Source organism: Mytilus trossulus, unplaced genomic scaffold, assembly GCF_036588685.1.
Source record: "Mytilus trossulus isolate FHL-02 unplaced genomic scaffold, PNRI_Mtr1.1.1.hap1 h1tg000024l__unscaffolded, whole genome shotgun sequence".
NCBI lineage: Eukaryota > Metazoa > Mollusca > Bivalvia > Mytilida > Mytilidae > Mytilus > Mytilus trossulus.
The window spans coordinates 7,669,573-7,691,588 of NW_026963290.1; the positions used below are offsets into that span (position 1 = coordinate 7,669,573).

Below are 22,016 nucleotides of genomic sequence, written 5' to 3' on the forward strand. Positions count from 1 at the left end.
GTAGGCATTCTTCCTCAGAGCTCTGCCGGACAATTTTGTGTGTAGGAAACTCAACTTACTATATAAGAATCAATAGTGATTACATTGTTGACCGCTGTACCCCTTTGTTTAACATTTGTACATATAATGACTTTTTGTTTTGTTCACAAATTGTGGTCAATGTATTGAAATTTTATTCGACTGTCTTACACTTGGAAGGTTCAGTTATCTATCAAACCAGGTTTATTTCATCATTTTCTACATAATAAATGCCTTACCAATTTAGGCATATATAAATTGCAAAAGTTGTATACTGGTGTTCAAAAGTCCTAAATCGATTGAAAGAAGACAAACCTGAGTTAAAACCGAGGGAAAACATCAACCATAAGCGGAAAACAAAGGTACAACAGGAACACCGAAGTGCAATAAAAACAAAGCAAGCACACATAGAAACAAACTATTTGATAAAAACTGCTACAATCCCGTACAAGACATTTTAAGAACAAATGGTAGGTTGAACCTGGTTTAATGGTATGTCAAACCTTTCAATTTATGACATCGTAATTTGTTTCTCGGTTTAATGAGAACATTACGTGACATAAATACTGCACACACACGTTAGAACATCATAACAGAAAAACGCACAAACCAATGATATAATAGTCAACACCAAATGGAAACCAAAGAACAACAATGAACATATTTTATCAACGAAAAACACCACATGATATTTAAAAAAACCCAGGGACGCGCTTACGTAACTAACATTCATCTAAATGAACCGAATCTACAACAAAAAGATAAAAAAATAAATACATGAATGTTGGATGTACAAAACAACAAGACACACCTTACAGCAATTCACATTCACACTCGTTATAACAGTAATATTGGGGAATATGACAATGATGGTATTGATTAAGGACTTTCCTTTTTGAATTTTTCTCCGAGTTCAAATTTTTTTATGATTTTACCTTTTATTGAAAGGCAATTTTATGAATATTTGACAAACAATGATACGACATAAAACATATGACAGTTATATTCCACTCGTTTGACGTGTTTCAGCTTTGGACTTTGCCGTTTGATTAGGGACTTTTCGATTCGAATTTTCTTAGTGTTTGATAAAACTGTTATTTTTCTATACACTGATATTCAGACAATAAAAGAATGAAAAATTCTGATGGATTAACATAGACTCCAAACGGATGTGTCGAGAGGATAAGCGTCTCTTGTTGAGCTACTCCATGCTTAAGTTGTATACAGTAGTTTACCGTTAACAGATATGTTCGTGTCTATATTATTAAACCATATAGTATCGGTCTTCATATAGGTACACAAATAGTAAAGTCTAGATTGTTATAATCCCAAAAAATTGACATTTTTACCAACATAACAAGAATATTACAATGTTATTTTCAACATACTAATGACGAATACATGGTTTGTCTGACTAAGTTTCTACAAATCTGTGCACTAACTATTTACAAAAAAATCGCTGTAATGTCTAAAATGTATAATGTTAAACTTCTTGCAAATATTTTTTGGGGAATGGTATGGTAAAGTTTTTAATTTTTATGTTTTGAAAACTTAAAATGTTGCTAGCTAATATAGGTGTGTCTTTATTCGTTCTTTTGTAAACATTAATTTATCAATCATGCATTAAGCTATCCACGAAGACAAAATGTCCAAAGATTATGTTTTGTGTTCTTTTCTAGAAAGTGATTGCTATAAAATCTATGAAAAGTTTTTATAATGGATTGTCAGTAATATTGCAGGCGGTTAGTTGATATAAAACAAACCAGTGATTTTGGATAATTGAATAATTCCATTATAGAACTGTTGATAAGAATTATTTTACGTATGGTCTTATTGAATATCCCGTTTTTTTCATCAGTTTTTCAGTTTTTCAGTTTTGATAAAGTTTTCTCTGAGTGAGTGGATTGTTTGGTTCCTGCAATGCTTCTACCCAAAACTATTTTTACTCGGTTTGAAAAGAATCTGTCCTGTTTTAATACATTTGACATGGCTAAATTGCTATTAAATATTACAACTTGAATTGATTTATGTGTGTGTGTGTTTTGTTTTTTTCAATATTCAACATTGAAGACCAGATTATTTTTCTTTGCAGCTGAAAGTAAACACAGGTTGATAATTATTTTGGAGATCATGCAACCTCGGTTGTTGTAGAAAAAGAAGATGTGGTATGGGTGCCAGTATGACCCTTATCCCTCCCAGTCACAATCTATAAAAAAGGAAACAATAAGCTGTATTTGGCAAAACTTTTAGGAATGTTGGTCCCCATCGCTGTTCAACGTCGTAATTTATTTGGCCTTTTTAACTTTTTCGGATTCGATTGTCACTGATGAGTCTTTTGTAGACGAAACGCGCGTCTGGCGTAGATACCAAATTTAATCCTGGTAGCTATGATGAGTTTATCCTATAAAATGGATAAAAAGTACGCCCCTCAACACGCAGCCTTCGCTACCGAATAGTAAGATAGAAAGAGTGGAATACGTTGGTAGTATTTAAACCGATGCTGTTAAAGAAATAATTCCTTCATGTCATTCTCAGTGCTCATTTTAACATGGGTAGGCATTATATTTGTCGATATTTTACACTGAGGTGTAAAATGTGGTAAAATATAATGGCTTCCAATGTTAAAATGAGCATAGAGCATGACATGAAGGAATTGTTTCGATAATAATAGGAAAAATATAGTATTTTTATAAGTCGAAGCGTACGAAATTACCGTAAAAATGTTTGGCTGTTCCTGTTTCCTCCTCGAGGAGTCTGTGCTTTGCATTTTATATTTGATAAGTTTAAAAACTACGAGCAGGATAAATATATGTTGTTTCATAAAAATATATTATAAAAGAATATGTTAGCTGCCTAAATGTATATATTTTAAAGCATAACGATGGAAATAACGTTAATTTAAACAGTAAGTTTGTGCGCATATGTCAAACATATTTTGTGCTCATTAGAACACGGCTTCGTTTACAAACGTAATAAGGACGTCATATTAGAATTAATCCTGTTGGTCTTTCCAATTCAAAACCGAGTATGAACATGATTTGACTTATTATCTGAACAGAAACAGTTTAATTTTTATGATTAATGTTGTTTATCAGTTATAAAATATAATTCGTATTTAATATAACAACTACTTTATTTTTTCAAAATGTTTTGTATTATGCGAGTCACGTGCATGGGGTACTCAAATTATATTATTTAACTATAACGAAGAAGAGCTATAGCTAATTTCCCATTAGAATAGTAAATTTTATTGAAATAATTAAATAAAACAAGCTCATTAATTTATAACCGTATTTGGAGGCTGGACTTGCATTCAATATCTATCAAACTGACATATTGATTATACGTGCACGTGGTACAGGAATATTATCATCTGATGGATCAAATCTGCGTCACCTGGCCGTTTCATTTGACAAGAGCAGACGACAGGTTTCGACAGAAGAATTTGAAATTTAATATACAAGGTATATTTGAATGGCAATATTCAATGAAACATTATTTTCATCTGACTTGTGAAAACGTACGGTATATGGATTAACAATAATTCGTTTACCTTTGCATAGGTAAATAATTTTTCATGGGAATGGTGTATACTGGAAGGAAATACCTTAAAGTATAATTTTTAATGGATTTTAACTATGTAATAGTGCAATATAATCATGCCAGGGTGACAGACAGACTGCAGGTGGACATTTACACCTGAATATGTCACTTCTTCGGACATTTCTATTCCTGACAATTTCCGGAAGTCCCTTGATAACAGGTAGGTTTTTCTTTTACAATGAAATCAATTATTCAAGAATTCTTTTATTATGCTCTAGTAATGTGCATGTATAATTAAAGCTTTTATTTATAAATTATCATATGTAAATAAACAACTTGTTTTACATAACTGCTACTGGCTCATTACACAGAACAACAACTTATTTGAGAGTAAGATTGTTTTTTTCTAGTATATTTCTAGAATTACCTCTGATTTTATTCTGTAACACGAATAGTAATAAATTTGTCCTTATTGATACTTGAACACTTTTTGAGGACTTTTTGAATGTTTTACCTGTTCAGACAAAATTAACACCTGTAATTGTGTTTTAACCTGCACTTATTTTTTGTTATAATCATAGGATCAGATTCAAAATCACGAATACATTTTGTAATAGGCTGTAATTTTCATACCTATTAACTACATTCCTTATTGTACGAGAGGAAGTCAAATGGAAACTGATTCATACAATATCTTGAATGAACTATTATATCTTATAATTTTAAAAGTTATTTCTGAAAAGGCAAACATGCAAGATTGATTCAGATAAGACAAAATGCACCTAATGTTACTGCTCTTTACATTTGAAAACTAAAATTGCACCAAAATCTTCTTCAAACTGTATAGTAGTTGTTTATTAATTGTTCTGTTTATTGATATTGTATGATTTTTTCTATTAGTATGGATTCCCTATGTTTAAAATTTGCATCGGAGTTCAGCATTTTTGTAATACTGTTTTTGTCATACACATACAAGTTTGTTTAATATTCAGTTGTCAGTTATCGAATTTGTTTTTAGAATTAGTTTATAATTTGAAAAATTAAAAGATATTAAAGGAATTTGCGCTTTGTTCTGTTTTTAATCACATTTGTAACACCCATTTTTAACTAATGCTTGGATTTGGGAACGTAGGCATCAAAGCAAAACCTATTTTTACTTTTGATTTATAAGAAAAATAAAACATAAATGCAAAGTGGTTGAGGTATAAAAAGTATTTAGATATCAATGATATGATTGAATTAATGAAATTTTGTTAAAACACGTGAAAAAGCATTAACATTAAAAAGCAATAAATTAATAAAAATAAAAATTCTATCCTCTAACTTACAATTGATTATTTACCATATGAATTATACACACAAAGAAATCAAGGATCAATTTACTTAACTGAACTATCTGATTCACAAACTATTCTATATTGAAACCAAGATTCACAGCTATAGTAAAATTATAATATGAAATCTTATCCGTAATGTAATACTGCATATTTTAATGAATTGACATTTTTAGCGCAAAGAATGACATATGTTATAGGTAAATAGATTAATGAAACAGATTTTAATGCGCATGACAAATCATTTTTGGATTTTCTTTCATCCGATACGTTTGAGAAACCAAGTATACAAATCGTTTAGAAATCATCAAAATCAAAATGATTCTAACCCCGCCAAATTTCCTAGCATGTAATTCAGAAGTAATCGTTTGTCACTGAATATCATACTTTGTCAGTTTGATGTTTGTACATAATGTTCTCGTTGGACTGTTTAACATTGTTTGGTGCTCTTGGACATTCAATATACTGGACCTAGAACATAAGATTATGACAATTACTGCTCAATTAAGGTTATACGTTCATTTGGATTGAGACCAGTAAAATGCTAGTATTGCCGACCATATTCTCCAGCAAACAAAATATTTTAGAACTTCACAAACGTTGAGTTGTTAAGATACTAATTAAATATCAAGATAAAGGAGAGTTTGTGAACAAATAAACAAAAGCTGCATAATAAAATATACAGCTTTTCAAACACGTTCAAGTTGAACTATGAGCTTTTACTCACCAATTATACCCTTGCATTAAATATTTGATAAGAAAACAGAAAGTTAGTGTGTAATGGATGCGGAATTGCATCACACAGTATATAGCATCTCTGATTTATGAATCCAATCTTAAGCCCCAGCCCCCCCCCTCCCCCCCCCCAAAAAAAGAAGAAAAAATAAACGCCAATTTTCATTAAACGGACAGACGGTCGGAAATAAAAATAAATATACGATCTGAAGCGTTTCATTGACACAAATTTAGAACAAAACGCTTCTTCATACCCAAGTTGTAAATCAAAATGCTTTTGGAAAACACATATTTTAAGATTTTTATCGCACTTTGGGATTTTAATCTTAACAAGAACACACGATAACTCGGACCGCCAACCACTCTGTCCGTGATAACTCGAATTGAATTTAAACCGCCTAATTATTCTGTAAATTTTATTTAAGCACATATAAATACAGAATCAAACTGCACACTCATAAATATAGCATTTACAGTTCACCGTAATTTATACAATAGAACGTAAATTTGTCTTCAAGGTTGGATAATCATATTTCATTTTTATTTATAAAATGTGCTGTATGTTTCTAATTAAAACTTAAAAAGCATCTGAAAATCAAAATTAGTTGTTCGGATACTGTTTCTTCGATGTATAGAATAATGGTATGAGTAGGTTAAACTTGCATGAATATCTCATCAACTGACATAAAACTTGTAAATCGAAAATTTATCTTTCTATTCAGTTTTTAAGTTATTCAAATGTTAAGCAAACAGATAATTTAAATAACCTTTAATACGTGGGCTTATTTTTTAATAAAAATCTCCTGCTGGCAATATCACTCGTAGCAAAGAATACATTCAATTTTCAACTACATTTTAACCGTCCTCATGACGGGAGAAAGTCGACCTCTTTGAAATAACCATTGTTGGCGATACAATGGAACTGTAATTTAACAAATCGATAGCCTTAGAATGTTTAAAATATATTGTACCTGTCTTATATATATATTTTTTTGCATTACTTTCAAAGGAATGGAAAATATTTCAATAACAATGATAGAAAGTTTTTGCCTTTTCGTCAAAACATGTATGACATAATTTTGACTTTGTGACAAAAAGGGTTGTAAGATGAATGAATATTTACAAGTACAGCATATTAAATCCGATGCATGTAATTTACATGACTTAGAAATTCAAAAGATATTCGATGGGAAATATTCCAAATTGTTGTGTTTGATTCGTAATTCTGGATTTATTTCATCAGGAACGCATATAGCTTAAAGTTTGGAATCCATTGATGGGGAATTAAATGAATGGGAACCTTAGTAAACATTCTACTGTTCCTGAGATCAAATTTGACTAAGGAATTTGTCTTATTTTTTTCTTAAAAATAATTACAAAAGTAATCAACTGAAAATCAATTAAGTTTAACATCATTAAATAGTTTGGATCCGTGTTGTTTATTCTTTAATGTTCTGTCTTGTGTCATTTGTACTATTGTTTGTCTATTTGTCTTTTTCATTTTTAGCCATGGCGTTGTCAGTTTGTTTTAGATGTATGAGTTTGACTCTTCCTTTGGTATCTTTCGTCCCTCTTTTATGCATACAAGAATGTATTTTTTTTATCGTCCTTTTTTTTTTTTACATATTATAATATCAAGCAAGGTATTGAATACAATTTAACATATAAAGGACATGTATCAAACAACTATTTATTCATCCCTTTTTCTCGGATGAAATATCTTTATTTTTGTTTTAAATGCAATTCATTGTCTCTATTGTTCGTTGTTTACCTCTTATAGTTGACGTGACTCTTGAGTGGTGGTCTGTTTTCCAGATCCGTGTGTCTCAATCGATTGATGACTTTTGAACAGGGTATACTACTGCTGCCTTTATTCATTTGTTAACGCATTGTTCTTTTAGCGGAATAAATCACCATCCTTGTTTATTTTTGCCAGAATGAAAGTAATTTATATTGAACTAAAACAAGGAGGAGAGAGGACAAACTGTGCATGATAAAAAAAAATCTATGTATAATAAAGGCCTAGGGTAAGAGACAATAGCGTTTGTATGTTTTTGAACCAGTTAGTATAAAATCATCGATGTTATAATACTTATAACCCCTAGTTTTTGGTGGGTTCGTGTTGTTTATTCTATAGTTTTCTATGTTGTGTCGTGTGTACTATTGTTTGTCTGTTTGTCTTTTTCATTTTTAGCCATGGCGTTGTCAGTTAATTTAGATTTATGAATTTGACTGTCTCTTTGGTATCTTTCGTCCCTCTTTTAGAACTCCAGGTTCACTGTTTGTCTCTACAAGACTTATTAAAACAGTTGCAATGCAATATCGAGTCTTGATTTCAAAACATGTGTTTTGTTTACTATTTGTATCTTGATTGGTGTTTTTGGCCATGTCATTGTCAGTAGTCTACATTTGTTAAGACTTGATATAAAATGTCAATCATTCAAATTAGAAATGAATAGCAAAATCAGTGCTAATCAATTATACTCAAATGATTAATGCCACTATAGGAAAAGGCATGAAAATGCTTTCAAAGTCTACAAATCCTAAAATGTAAAATCACAAAAATTCTAAACACCGAGTAAAATTCAAAACGGAAAGTCCCTAAACAAAATGAAAAGCTCAAACACATCAGACAAATGGATAACAGTTGTCATATTCCTAAAATGGAACCGGCATTTTCTTTAACAGATTACTATAATATATTGGAGTTTTTACCCTTGAACAAAATACTTGCATCAGTGACGTGCATTGGGATGCTTATGTATTGGCCTATGTAAAGTTTTATTATCAAATATGTTTTAGAATTACTTCATTAATAAAAATAACTCCGATACGCATCAATTACTATGACCGTCTATCATATTTCTGAACAGCTTGAAAGTAGTCCAAAACTGGCTTAAAGTATGTTGATGTATTGGTAGGCGAAATCTGGTACCTGTTTGTATATTTTGCATTAAAAAATTGATAAAAAAAAGGTATATCAAACTTTTCGGACAGATTTTTCATATGTTATTCAATTAACCTCGTTATTATTCATACCTTTCCTTGTTAAATGTTACTTAAGATGTTGGAAATAAAAAAAATATTTTGTCGACGTTAAATGTAATTGCATTTATGGTACATTTACTATTCTCCAAAAGACCATATTCTATTTAAGTTGATAGATCATCATCTCAGTATGACCTCTTTTAATTTACCTTTCCTGACGACATCGGGCCCTCAGTACAGTCATACCTCTAGCTAAGATAGGATTATATGGACAAACTATAATTTCGTTTCTTCTTTGTGACGATTTATTAACTACAAATTACTTCTTAAAAAAAGGTTCTAAATAAAATATATTTTCATCAAATTTAGTCCTTTTTTCTCTCTATAGAGGACATTTTCAAGACAGAAGATCAGAAAACAAAAGTGCAATATAAACATAGATACAATTAATTAGATGTAAAATGCAAACAAACAGAAATTTATTTAATATGTGTTCTACTCGTTATGGTATGGTATGATCAAATATCAAATCCTGAATTCTTTCTTGTAAAATAAACATACTTTGTGGAATGCTTTTTTGTAAATCGATCTTGCACATGGACTCGGGGAAGAGTGGTAAATAAGATGATTAACATTATTATCATTCGCACCACTTTTACAACATGCATAAGCAAAGGGTCAATTTCGATAAGAAAAAGTTTAAAACATACTCGATATTTGAGATGTCTGAACAGGAAACGAGTAGTTTATAAGTTGTTTTTGTTTAAGTAAAAGTTTATTGTCAAACCATGGTGCGGCTGAATATTGTCGTTTTGATGACAAGCTATGGTTGTTAATGAAACATTAGAACTGAGGCATTACACATAATTCTTAATAACAATATTCACCATGATTATCAAGTTAGATTGATTTAAGTGGTAAATTTGTTCAATTCACAGTTATCGAGACACAATCATAATACTAAAACCTTTATTTATCGTTAACATTTGTTTACTGATTAAAACTTAAAAGTCTCAAAGACATAAATTTTGGGAATTTTGAAAATGATGATATGGACTATTTTTGTATATTTAATACTCAATATAGCAAAATTTGTATCAAACCCGTATATAAAGAGACATCTTTATTACTTTTAATAACTATTATTATATATATGATTAAATATATTAACACCACACTGTTATCGATTTCAACTTTATCAAAATGACTAACCCATGTCGACAGTAGTTTACCTATGCAGGTATAGGGAATATACCAAATAACAAAAATACCAAACTACGAGAAAAATTTGAAACACAAAGTCCCTAATCAAATGGCAAATTAAAACCTCGAGCACATCAAACAAATGGAGAACAACTGTCATATTTCTGAATTGGTAAAGACATTTTCTTCTGTAGAATTCGATAGATTAAACCTGGTTGAATTCAGAAAATGACATTATTCGAAGCTCGACATTCCGGAAGAAGTGTATCTAATACATCAATACAACATAGGACTGGATCAAAGCAATGCTCAGGCAATCAATAACCATGCACATTAAAACAATACGATATAAGCAAAACGAATCACATGATTGCTGAGTCTGTCATTAAATGCAACTGTACATACGTGCAAATCATCAAAGTTGTCTCAATTTTTATAATGCAATTATATTCAACTACAAAATTAAATTAAAGAAAACTTAAATCAAATGTTTGACTCATTAAAAATCCATTTACCATAAAATAGAAATCAAATATTTAGGGCAAATAGAAATCATTAAGAATTTGTATTTTTGTCATAAAAGTACGTGGTTACAAAGAATTATACTGCACATCAAGCCTTTATACATTTATAAATCTATAATGATGCACTGATTTGCAGGATCAAAGCACGGTAGGAAATTAACAAAACGAATTACAATTATTTACAGTGTACATATACATTTGTTATTAGTTGACAACCTTACCTACAAAATCAATTTTCAAACAAAAAGCAAAACCACACATGAATCTTTTATCCCCAAAATGATCAAAGCATAGTAATAAGTAGAAAAAAAACTCAATCATAAAAAATCGTAATCAGTTTGATCGCTCATCTACAAATAAACTTTCCTTTTCATATTTATATTTCAAATTTCACCCCTGAGAATGTTTAATATAGCATTAAATAAACCTTTTAAAAAATCTCATAAAAATGATAGCCTTTTTCTTAAGTTATGAACAATTACTTTGATGAAATTGTCAAAAGAACCCAATTAAGTTCTAAAAAATATATCATTATTACAAAACCTGTAATGGCAACAAAATGTGAATTGTCATAAGCCTAAAGTCACAAACATTTGAAGACGCTTTACTTTTTCTCACAAACTTTGATTTTTAACATACCCAAAGAACGTACCATTGATGACATATTTTTTTTTTACAGATTTTAACACATTGTTAATAAACATTATATACATAACACATTTAATTTGCATTTTTATTGCGATATTTACCGTTTAAAAGTGGGTGTATTTCCTACAACGGAGGGTTATCATGATCGCTAAATCACATACTTTCAGTTTATCATTTTATTCTTCTTGATCTTAGATTGCATTGTCCAGTGGGCAACTCTAGCTTTTAAATAGTTGATTTAATGTTTGATTCCTACTACCCGACTGTACCAATTTAAATTTATTACATGAAAACCAGTCGTGCAGAGTGAAAATCAGTCAAACTCTGTGACGGAATATTACTGTTTAGTTACTGATATGCGAAGTATAAATCCCATTTATTCAGGTATATCAATAAAACAAAAGACGGTATTAATGAAAGATGTCCAGTCTTTCAGTTCATAGGTAGTGAACACAAATCAATAAGGTGGTTGAAAAAAAGTTATATCTGTGACTATATACATTCAGCCTTAGGTTAAGACGAACCAGTCAATAATTGTGCCAATCGTCGAGTTATAACAATGATTAATTTATACCATAAACACGTTTTATTGTTGATTTTAGTATTAAAGAAGCAATTTATTCCATCGCACTATTGCCGATTGGGTTTAGGTGGATTCTAGAATCAACACTTACAGAAGTGCACTCACGAAACCCTCTAGTGAGGAAAAAACCCTATCAGAAATCGATCGCAATCGACTTGGCTAAGTAGGTTGTGATCAATATTAATTCATCTTATGAAAAGATTTTACCACATGTTTAATTTCTAAACACATATTTGATTATTGGCTGTACACTGCTGAAGATATTATGATAGTTACTGCCGGAAGTATTTTTGAATATGGGAGAAGGAATTGCCACCTGGATACCGGATGCATCTTTGTACTTGCTATGTAGACTTATGACAAAGATTCGTTTGTGCATTAGGCTCGTGGATTTAGATTTGAAATTTTCTATTGTGTGTATTGTTTGTTCAGAACAAACATAGATTTGAAACACTGTTTACTATATATTCGTTTGATATGTTTGATATGTATACACCAAGATTACAGTTTACTTGCACAATGAGGTTGCAGTTTACAAACACTGAGCTAAGCTCACTTTAGTTGTTTTGCTTCCATATTAATCAATTTACTCCATATACCAATGCCTAAGTACTGATTAAATACCACTATGCTCCTTTTTATTCTATTATATTTCATTCATGTACAATCTACGACGGATGCGACATGTGAAGCATGATCTGTTTACCCTTACGGAACACCTGAGATAACCCCCAGTTTTTGTGTGGGGTTCGTGTTTATTTTTCTATGTTGTGTATGTTTGTCGTTTTCATTTTCAGTCCAGGGCGTTGTCATTTTGTTTTTTATCTATGAGTTTGAATGTCCCTCTGGTATCTTTCGTCCATCTTTTGTTTTCATCTAAAGGTTCTAAACTGTGTGCCTTGAATGTTGGTTCAGCCATTATTAAAGATATGAATACCACCAATTATTCAAACCATTGGGTTTTGATTGAATCATTGAATAATGTTATAGATAATTTTTATCTTGACTGTAAACAATCAATAATTAAGTGCCAATGATAAATCAGAATGGACAGTAATCTGTTAATAAGATTATTACCTGCCTAGCAACTATATTGACCACTCGATCTATTAAAATTATGGCATACATAACCATATGGTATTACCATTTTTATCTTTTAAGACATTATAAAATTCATATCACATTTTTTACCATTACAATTATGTAGAAATGATTACGTATTTTTTGTAAAGTGTTCGGTATGCAACTAAATCAACAGTAATAATGCAGCTGTGTCCGCTAAAAACAACATTGTGCAACATTGCTGGCATTAGAAGCGATTATTTGTTTTTATATTAAGATTCGCTAAACAATAAAAAGATTGTTGCATACATATTGATAAATGTCATCACCCATAGAGTATTGATGTCAATATTCTATCTAGGACACTATTTATCGATATAAGTGATTGCAATCTTTCTTATAATTAAACAACTTCTCTATTGTGAATGAGGCAGATTATGAATTGAATGAAAAAACGATATGATCAGTTTTGAACTTGTTAGAATTACCCAAGAATATTGTTTAAGGTAAATTGATATTACGTTTAGTTCTAACTTTGGTAAGTCATGGACGCATACTGACACTTATTTTCAGAGTTAAATACAACAATGCAGATTTTGGTCTTTTTTGGCAACTCTAGTTGCATAACTCTTTGTAATTCATTGATGATAACTATCAGTCGGGAAGAGAAAAAAAACTGCTACTTTTTTTAAAAAGTGAAGACTCGCTTTAAATAAATTTAAAAAAAATAAATTTATTCATAATATGAGAATAAAGAATTGCGATATGCTTGCTGGTGAGACCATTATCATCAAAGACACAAACATGACATAGATGTAAACAGATAAAATAAACCGTACAACTTCAAATAAAGAGCAAAATTCATACTATGTATAGTTCGTTAAAGGAACCCCAGCATGTAATGATATGAAACAATCTAAATGAGAAAGTCCTGAATATATCGCACTTACATGTATCATAAATAACGTTTTTGTCTTTTCTTTTTGTTGTTGTGAATAGAAGAAATTGAATATGTTCCGACATTGTCTAATATAAATTGAAAAATCTAAATTTTTGTCGCCTTTAATTCAACACAAAAATAAAAGTGAGAACTTATATATTTCAATTCTCATTTTTCATTTAAAAACTACAAATAATGCTTAAGAAGATGTTTCCATTCCTATTTCTAATGTTATAAGATGTGTTGATTACATATTCTACCTTAATTTCCGTTTAACGGAAACTTTGTAAGGTCTCACGAGATTAACTTCCTTGTAGACAACTATATCATTATTGGCATCCGTTGAAAGTCACATTTATATGTCTCTGTATTCCTGAGCTGCTTTGCACTGTAAATGAGAAAGATGAGGGTGGGGATTATTAATGTCAAGGTGACGATAATTACACGTTGTTTGAAATATGCTAGAAAATGTGATAAAAATTTAAAAAAAAGCACTTTCTAATTTCTTTTTACCTCTATGCGCTTTTCTGGTTTTATTTCAATCATGACCGCACACATAAGAGCCTAGATATGTAGGAACATAATTGTTGAAGAGCCTTAATAATTACCTAAAATAATCTTATAATAGCCAAATCAATCTAAGGTTAACTTTGCTTGAGGGAGTTGAAATCTTAGTTACTTTATATTTTCTAAACTAAACTGACAATTTAAGAAAAATTGGACTCTAATAAATGTTTTATGGAAAGTTAAAAAATGTTGTAATATCCAGTGTCCGAGAACTCATATGCGTTCTTTTCTAAATGTACGGTATATACACATAAATACAATATCCAGTCTTTCTGGTTATATTTATATAAAGTCCTGTCAATCGATCTTCAATTGAAGACCTGTTGGTGACCTTCTGCTGTTGTTTTTTATTTGGTCGGGTTGTTGTCTCTTTGACATATTCCCCACTTCCATTCTCAATTCTATCCAATGAATACGTTTACGAAGAAATGCATCAGTCATGATTTGGACACAGGCACTTTCCCCTAAAATGAGAATTTGGAAAACCTATTGAATAACAGCTAGCAAAACCTTCTACTAATATGACAGTAGCGCCAGGTCTATCGATACTGTATCAAACAATCATAAAAAGTCAAACAAACGTTGAGAGAACTCTTGTGATAATGAAGTCTATGTTTTATCGTGCCATGAGCATAATCGTATTACAAGTGAATTGAAACAAATGCAATACTGCTGACTGTACATAAAGGTATGATGTAGGGGAAGGGATATAGTTTAAACAGCTACGTTTTAACTTTTTACTTTGGAATTTAAAGTTCAAAGTGTTGAATGGTTTAAATTAAACTTTTTATAGACGTGTTATTGATATTTGACAAATTAGGTAGAAATTAATAGGATTAAAGTGCCTACCACAGTGAGAAGATTATCTTGATGGAGTGGTGATTGATTGATGGTCTACTTACTTTAAGATATCTTGTCGCTGAGTGTATAATCGAATAGGAAGTATTTTAATGAGTTCGTCGACAAAACTTGAACCACTATATTAAGAATAAAACTTAACGTTGCAAGGTAGAGTAGACTCGAAAAAGTGTGTCGACCGTTGTGAATACAAAATACAAAAATAAACACACAAAATTGTTAGACTGTTTTTAATTTGATAATTTCCTTTCGTTTTTGATGCGTTTTGTTATTTGATTTTGCCATGTGATTATGGACTTTCCTAATTGATTTTCCTCTGAGTTCAGTATTTTTGTGAATTTACTCTTTCAAAACTATTAAACTTCAAACTATCAAGATAATTTTGAGTTGATGAAAATTCATTGAAAATGATGACAAAAAAGGTGACATGAAATACTGAAAGCACGACTAACATTAAAAAAACCTCTAGAATATAAAGCTCTCATGTTAACCTGGTACTGGTGGGCAAATATTTACATAGCTACGATTACAAAAAGGAGGGTCAATATGTCTGTTTAAGTAGAAATTACTAATGTGTCCAGATATGTCAATTGATCTTGAATCAGTGGCTTTACAAATATGTTTTATGGATATATTCATCAAAGTGTATAAGGTCAAGTCAATACCTGATTTTTGTTATCCATATGGTCAAAACTCTGGTTGTAACCTTAAATAATTAATACAATCATACATGTAAATCAAAGATTATTGGGATTACAAATAGAAGCATTATAAAATATGAAAATCAAAATGGCCGAAAGAAAACTTAAAGAAAGTCTTAAACAAGATATGACTTTTATGTTTTATGATGCAAGCAGGGAAATTTACCTATGCATGTTGAGTGTATATTATTCATTATAAATGCCCCCTTATAAGTAAAATATAAATCAGAAAAGTAATAAGATTGTCCACAATAAGGAAAATATATCACCTACACATCCCTTTTCAGATCGATATTGATTTCACAGGGCCATAATTATAAATCATAAATCCAGAATAAAAACGTTTCCTCGGGCAAAAAATAAAATGCATCGACTAAACTGTTATCGTGATTGGGATGAAGTACATATAGTTTTCACATCTGTTGCACATGAGAAATATATATTGCTATAAAATGTTATGACAAACTATATCAGATATCAGATATAGATTCAAGGCATTACCACTTTGAAACATATGTACAGTTCGTTTGTTTGAACTAGCTATTATAGCACTGTTTGAACTATTCAATTATCAAAAGATTTTTCTTTTGTGTAGATAATGAATTGGTCGTGCAATGTGCTGTTACACCACTGTCCCAATTACCAATTAAGGGAATACTGAAAGAGTTGAACGCACGAACACATCGTAACTCCCGGGACATTCTGTTTATGCCAGTCCCAAGTTGGGAGGCTGTAATTCATTGATTGTCTACGTTCGCCTACTGTCATTTTTATTTTAGTTATTGTCTTGTACATAAATAAGGTTCTTGGTTTTTCGTTTGAATTGTTTTACATTGTGTAATGTCGGGGCCTTTTATATCTTGCCATCCGAAATGGGTCAGGCTCATTGTTGAAGTTCATACAGTGAGCTATAGTTGCTGACATCTTTGTCATTTGATCTCTAGGAGATATTTTTTTCAATTGCAATTATATCACATCTCTATAATTTTGGGATTGGTTCTTGTTAGTCATATAAGTTTAAATTAATTAATCAAAAAACAACTCTTTTCAAAAGGTATAAATCGATTTCTCCAACTAATGATTTAACTGTTTCGGATCGTTTCTTCTTTCGTGTTTTGAACAGCGGTATACTACTGTTGCCTTTATGTGTTACCGTTTTATGTGTGTATGTGTATTATTCTTTTTATTAATTTGTAATAAAAAGAGAAAGACTAGATATGATTGTGAGGAAGCTTGCTCGCGAAAATTTATTTTTGTGCAAAATATTTTATGTTAGTGATATTAAGAATGTCATCATAAAATATGGAATTTCCCAGTTATTCTATAATAGAACTATTTTTTTGTAAATTGCGGAGTTTATTATATATTAATCTATTAGTCACACAGATTGAATCATTACACTTATTAGTTGCACAATAATAGTTATAGGTTTCTGTGATTAGTTTAACGGACATCTGTTGCCAAAGGACCGACTTCATTACACAAATTTACTTTTGTAATTATAAATAATGGAGACCGATTAATTCGTCTTGACATGTAGTTTGATGCAGTAAATGAACCAATTATCAGAGATTATTGCAGTGGTCAAGCCTTTAATAGTTGTAGATATAAATACTAAAGTGAGCTTTTATTTTTAACCAGCTCACTGATTACTCGGTGTAGATTAAAAAGGGGGAGAGGAAGATATCATGGGGACAATCAAAACTCTAAGTCAATGACGAAACAAAACCCTCAATAGAAAACAGAAGTGGGTTATAATTTATCTCATACATTAAGAATTTTTAAGCATTTAACCAAGGGCAAATTATACTCTTATTTGAATATTAGAAATACATTCTATCAATACCAACATTATGGTTTCATTTCAAATAGAATAATTATATATATTTTGAATACTATTAATGAAGACAAGTATGGTAGTGACAAACTAACAAAGTAATGATATTTATATTTATCGTCTTTCTACAGGATGGGCTACGACACAATCACCAGAAAACAGGTTACAAGGACCAATATTCCTCTCAGAACCTCCTAGCTCTCTAGTTTTTGCAAATACCCATGGTGCTCTGGTTCCCTGTACGGCGTATGGAAAACCTGCACCTGCATTAGATTGGATAAAGGACGATGGGTCTGCTGTGGATGATGTTCCTGGATTACTCAAAGTTCTCTCTAATAACACCCTGCAGTTCTATTCTTTTGATGATGCAAGCTTTCAGGACAACGTTCATACACAAACTTACCGATGTCTGGCCACGAACGTTGCTGGTTCCGTTATAAGTAGACCTATGCAAGTTAAATCAGGTAAGTAAAGAAAAGAAAACATTTCTATTCCTGACTACCTTTCATTTCAAATATAGTTAATGCATTCTGTTTACCCTGTTGACATCGGTATAGAAAATACATATATGCATACATTTTTATCATAAAAAAGGGCATGTAGAAACTCATGAGTATGTCAGCTGTTTTCCATTCGATTAATGTGTTTTTTTGCCATCTGTTAACGGACTTTCCGTTTTGAGTTTTCCTTCGATTTCAGTATTTGTGTTACCTACGTTTGAAGCTTAATAGATTAATCGGACCTTTGATATGTCTTGCAAATTTGCCCACACACACCATGCTGGTCTACTTTTGTGACGGTTACCCTTTTCTTGATAACAGACAACAATGCTATTGCTATTAGATGATTACATTCAACGTATTGTTGAAAATGAATATGCTAGTATTGATTTACACTAAAAAATATGCTTATTTTATTTTGAATTTAAAAGCAACATCAATTTGACATATTTATAGCCTCCAGTGAAGAAAAAGATGTTATGGATATAATTAATCGTGACAGAAATATCTAATTTTGCATTATCTAAAAAAAAAATCTTTATAAAAAAAACCTGTTGTTTTTTAAATTGAAAATGAATTCGGTCGATTCGAAAGCACATTGAATAACAAGATTTATTAAGTACATTTTATAGTATAAAATCAAACATCTGTTAAAAGTTTTTCCTTGATACATGGAAGCAAAATTTTTTTTTTTTTTAATATGGCACTAACAAAACAATAAAAGTCTGAAATGAGAACGAAAAAATAAACCGGAGATTGACTTTACGTAATACATGGTAAATGCATGTAACCTTACCAAACAATAAATCTTTAAAAGGAGTTGGAGTGGGAAGTCCTACTGCTCAGCTCAGCTCACCCTGTGAAAAATGTAAATTATCTAGATTCGGTAGAATTTTATCAATTTGGCATTGTTTATTTAGTTCAATTTTAACTAATATGGTGCAGATGATTTTTATTTGACCTCATATAAAATACAATTTAACTTTATTTCCTTTCGTTAGCAGAGCATAAAATTTAAACGTTTGAACTCATTATGATATACCAAAAATGATGTTGATCGTAATAGCCTACAACGATTTTCACCCTTTTCATTCCATATTAAAGAGATTTTTTAATGCAAAAGAGCAATAACATTTATTACATTAAGATTTGTGTGATTGCATGCATGTTATTTCTAATTGTTATTCTACTCTATTTCCTGTATGTAATGGATTTTTCTATTAAACACCATTTTGCTTTTTATTAGTAATGTTTTCTCAAGCCAGTTACACTTGCTTATGTTGTTCCTAATCTTTCAAACGTTTCCTGATAACAGTAAGAAAAACGAAAAGAAGTAAAATGCAAATTCCAATTATGTTTATATTTAATCTGTCCAACGATCCATCGCAAAATCTTGAACATGAAATTGTATCTGTACACTTTATTAAACACTATTTGCGAGTTGCATGTTGTGGTTTCGCTGATAGTGTTTCTGTGAATGTTATACATTGTCTTAGTTTCTTTAATCTTGAACGGTTTAATGGATTAAGTATGTTTTACATTAATGACATATGATCATTTTAACTGACACGTGTCATAACGGAAACTGTTAGAACTTGAATTACTTAATGCGAGTTTTTCGCTTCCGGTTTTTTCGGAGTAAAACGCTACTGAAAATTTATTGCTCAGTTTGTTTGAAGTATTGATTGATAGTTCGTATTTCAAATTACGATTAATATATTGAAGTTCACAATTTTCCTCTCATTTCATCATAATTGTATGAATATTTACATAATTTTATTTCCAATGCAATTTTGACATTGACAGAAAATTCTAATAAATCCCTCACAGGAAACTGGTTTTTGAAAAAACACACAATCGATGTCGTAGCAACATTAATTAAATGAGTTATTAGTTAGTGGAGGTAATTCTAATATTTAAGTACCTTAGCTAAGTACTCATTTTATTCATTATTGTTTTCATAATTCAGTCTCATTTTCTGTTACGAAATAAACCCATTAAATCTTGATAAACTATGTAAATTGCACACGGCGTTGACTGGTACAAAGAATCAAAGGAATTCAGAATGAGTATTGTGGTAATTCCTGTTATGGTATAAAAAATCGGTTTAATCATAAAAAAATTAAAACTTAGCTTGAAGATTTTTTTTATCGTGTACCTCTGTTCTTTGACGGTTTGAATATATAAAATTAAATTAAATCATCATAAGAGCATGAAGATATAAAGTATGTTTGTTTGCATTCTTCTGTGTTGATATCTAGTTTTTCTAGTTGGGTTAAAGACATACAGTACATTTTAAACCGATAAAGATTCAAAGTTTATCTTGAGTTAATTCAGAAACTTGATGAACCAGGGTATATCAAAGAACGTCTCGTCTTTTTTCTAAAAATGTTCAACGGAAGGTACCATAAATATTCCGTATCAACTAAAAAAAAACCCAAAAAAATACATGATGGTTTTGATGTATAGAGTCTGCGTACTGACGTTGTTTATCACATTAATAACGTGTTATATTGTTCTTTTCTCTAACTCTATGGAAATTTATCCCTTTCCGAACCCATTGTATAAAAAAATTTAATCAACGTGTGGTTGCTGGTGATCTCAAAAGATCATTGGATGATTTTGAGGGTCATGACCTTTTTAGCTAACTGAATGAATCAAAATACGATAACAGGTGTTAATGAAATTGACAACTTCGTGCAATGTGAAAGGCACTCGAAGGGGATTTTCGGTTAACGAAAAAAGAAAATGTCTTTTTAATCATTAGAGAAACAGATTCTTACATAGTTACTCGTGGATTAGGCGGCTCGGACTTTAAAATTGATAATTTAACTATCTCGATTGGATAAATCCGATAATCCACTGGTATCAATGTAAGAATCTATATTTATTTGTCTTTGTTCTATCATTAATATTACGTTTACTGTTAAGTTTTGTACGTGTGACTTTTTGTTTCTTTGGTACATATGACGTAGCTCTGTACTTTTAAAGATCCCGCCATTATGTCATTGTACTATTTTAATGCCATTACGGTATAATTCTATTAAAATTTTGAAAATACTTTAAACAAAAACAAAATTATATCTCTTTCTGTCTGACGTCAAACACTCGACTCTACACTAGAGTTAATGCGAAATGTATTACTCGAATAGTGGTATTAACCATATGTGGATTTTTAAAAACTATAAAGAACTTGTTAAATGTTGGTCTTTTTCTGAAAAAAAGTCCTATCAAAACTTTTGATTTTTCAACCCTGTATACCACCATTCCCCATATAAAATTATAATTTTGAAAATACTTAATAAAATTATTTTATATTTCTTAGTTTAAACATATTTTATTTGCTGAATTAAAGCAAAATGGATTAGACACAAGTAAATCATACTATGAAGTCTTCTCCATAAACTTATATTTCTTCTTGTGTGACGTTTACATTCTGACGTCAAACACGCGACTCTTCTTTAGCGTTGATGTGAACCTTGTCATTCAGTCACATGACTTCAAATATTTGAATCCTTTATGGGATGATTTTAAATAAGTTTATAAGTGAGCAATGAATGTATTTGTTAAATTTGATAGTTGCTATTTGAGCTTTAGTTAAATATTTGATCGTTTTGTTCTTATTGAGATTGTGAAACAGTGATGACTGCTGTACCCCTTTTTGGATAGTTTTACTTATTATGTCTGTTTTGTTCACGGATCGTTGTAAACACAATAGTATGTGATGCCCTTGTCATACAAGTGAGAGGTTTAGCTATTAAACCAGGTTCAATCTACCATTTCTACATTTGAAAATGCCTGTACTAAGTCAGGAATGTGACAGTTGTTTTCCATTCGTTTAATGTTTGCCATTTGTTTAGGAACTTTCCGTTTTGAATTTTCCTCGGCGTTCAGTATTTTTGTGATTTTACATTTTGCTTTTGATTTCGTATCTAACAATTCATAGTTATTTTGACTTAATTTCAAATAAAGTTT

The 22,016-nt window shown here is 30.5% G+C and overlaps 1 protein-coding gene across 4 annotated transcripts in view; it reads left to right on the forward strand.

Annotated features, from left to right (window-relative positions):
• The first annotated feature begins 3,391 nt into the window (after positions 1 to 3,391).
• LOC134699101 (cell adhesion molecule DSCAM-like) overlaps positions 3,392 to 22,016 on the forward strand; it is a 49,031-nt gene continuing 30,406 nt past the window's right edge. For 2 of the 4 annotated variants that reach the window (XM_063560791.1, XM_063560793.1), the window contains exons 1-2: positions 3,392 to 3,781; positions 17,673 to 18,005. In XM_063560791.1, coding sequence (XP_063416861.1) covers positions 3,724 to 3,781; positions 17,673 to 18,005 — 391 coding nt within the window. In that variant the 5' untranslated portion in view covers positions 3,392 to 3,723. The remainder of the gene's footprint in view (positions 3,782 to 17,672; positions 18,006 to 22,016) is intronic. The other 2 variants (XM_063560790.1, XM_063560792.1) reach the window with 1 other exon arrangement.